Source organism: Melampsora larici-populina (genome assembly GCF_000204055.1).
Source record: "Melampsora larici-populina 98AG31 unplaced genomic scaffold MELLAscaffold_30, whole genome shotgun sequence".
NCBI lineage: Eukaryota > Fungi > Basidiomycota > Pucciniomycetes > Pucciniales > Melampsoraceae > Melampsora > Melampsora laricis-populina.
This window is the reverse complement of record NW_006768794.1, coordinates 475,513-477,510: the sequence shown is the minus strand read 5'-3', so window position 1 is coordinate 477,510 and position 1,998 is coordinate 475,513. Positions and strand designations below refer to the sequence as shown.

At 44.7% G+C, this 1,998-nt stretch overlaps 1 protein-coding gene across 1 annotated transcript; it reads right to left on the bottom strand.

Annotated features, from left to right (window-relative positions):
• Positions 1–414: 414 nt before the first annotated feature.
• Positions 415–1,229, bottom strand: MELLADRAFT_89474 (uncharacterized protein; the record flags this gene model as incomplete). The annotated part of the gene is made up of 5 exons (XM_007412323.1): positions 415–490; positions 585–683; positions 750–827; positions 1,001–1,079; positions 1,169–1,229. The coding sequence occupies 5 exons, from the start codon at positions 1,227–1,229 to the stop codon at positions 415–417; spliced, it is 393 nt and encodes a 130-aa protein (XP_007412385.1).
• Between the last annotated feature and the right edge of the window lie 769 nt (positions 1,230–1,998).

The following is a 1,998-nucleotide window of genomic DNA, read 5'->3' as shown; positions in this document are numbered from 1 at the left end:
ATAAACCGCTGTCTTGACTGCATATAACCAGAATATGATCGGAAGTCATCTTGCATTGAGTTTCATCTCCTTCGTCCCAATGACAGTTACAGACGGACCGACCGGCTGACACTCATATACAAGATGTAACACCTACGCAGGTACATTTACATTACAATTTAAGAGCTTGAGGGTATAACCTAGTAACTAGCGTTTTCTTCGACAAGATTAGAAGTCGTCCGTGTTACCGCTACACCATATGACCGTGTGCCTGGCCCGAACGCAACATAAGAAAACTGGACTATGGGGACATCAACGGAAGTTGTAGAGCAATGGCGACATCTCTCCGGTCGCAGTTCGAAATTTCCAGCGGCAGTGATAGTTACCCTTGCCCTACCGCTTGAATCGTACATAGAAAAATGGGTACCTAAACTTTCAACCTTGATATCGCTTAAGACCAGAGATTTCGTTCAAGATGGCTTGTAATGCGTCATCATCTTTTGCCGCCAAACTATCGAACCCGTCGTAGGATGGTAAGAATGAAGTAAACAAACGCCACTCATCATTGAAAGAGTACACCATGTTCTTAAGGTAGTTGTACGCACCTTGGAATCAAGCTCTTTGCTTCCTCGGCTTCCTCCGGGCAAAGCGACGCGAGCTGAGCCAATTCAAAGGGTTTTAACGTCTGGTCTTTACTTAAAATTCTATCAGATCAAAGAAATCAAGTTAGGAAGAAATGGAGCAGCGATGTAGGTTAGGAACGACTTAACTGACGGGCGGCTTGGGCCGAGTCTGTTGTACTGAATCGCGCAAATTGATTCACAAACTCTTGGGTCTTCTTGTAAACGCTGAGCAGTAGGTCAAGTTTTTGTAATTTTGTGGTTGGTATCAATTTGTAGGTTGGAAGAGTGAGAGGTGATCGAACAGTCGCAAAACAAGAAAACCAGCCCGAAAAGTCAGTGAAGATATTACGAAAACCGTATCACTTTTGATGTTTTAAATAAACGAGAATGAGATTCACGCCGTGTCCGCTGGCTTGTCACGCTGCTCAAGTAGCAGCTTCACTTCAGATATCGATAGACAACCAGCTGCATCAAATTCTTGGATTTCCAAGATGATGTATAGCGATCGTGTTTAATCTCTTGAAAGCAATGTATTCGTTGAATTGAGATTCGACCAACAGACTCACCTGGACCGAGCTTAAGTTGTGAGGCGTCTTCTTCTTGTAGTCGTCCTTTTCGTAGAGACATGTCGATGCGTAGGGGGGGGAACTTCCCGTCGCTAACAGACGAGAAATTTGAAGCAATGGCGCGACAGACTGCAGTGCCAGATGTAACAGTACATGTCAGCTGGCAGTGTGGCTGATAGTATGCGCAGGTGACAGTCTCCCTGTCGCATGACGTGACATCCTCTAAGTTCTAATGACAGGCGGAACCATTAAGTGCAAAACCGGATTGAAGCTAGTTGCGGTAAGAGCATCCGTGAGTATCAGCAGACTTGTGATTCCCGTTTCCCGCCCGCCGGCAGGACGGATTTCAAAAATCAAAGCATCCGCGCAGTTGACGCAGCATCCCTCAAAGCATCCAATTACCAAATTCAAACAGAGAACGCGAGACATCGAGTAACTGGTGATAATCAACCTTTCCGGAAGTGGCTCATGCCAATTTTAAGTTCGGATCATATGAGAAATACAAAGAACCAAAATAGATACATCATCACAACAGACCTCTATGCCAGGAGGAGGACATTTAGGGCGCGTTCACTTAAGCAATTTCTGGGGAGAAATCACATTTTGCAAAATTTAAAGTGTCTATTTGGTGGTGTATGTTTCATTTTTGCATTAAAAAATTTATAGAATGTGATTTCTGGTCAGAATTTCCTTAAGTGAACGCGCCCTTAGGGGATACAAAGTAGAATCCGGGCACATGCCCGGGCGCGTGCCCGGATTTTTTTTGGCAGTAAATTTTGATTTTCTGGGCACAAGTCCGGGCCCAGAATTCAAACTCTTTTCAATCAGGC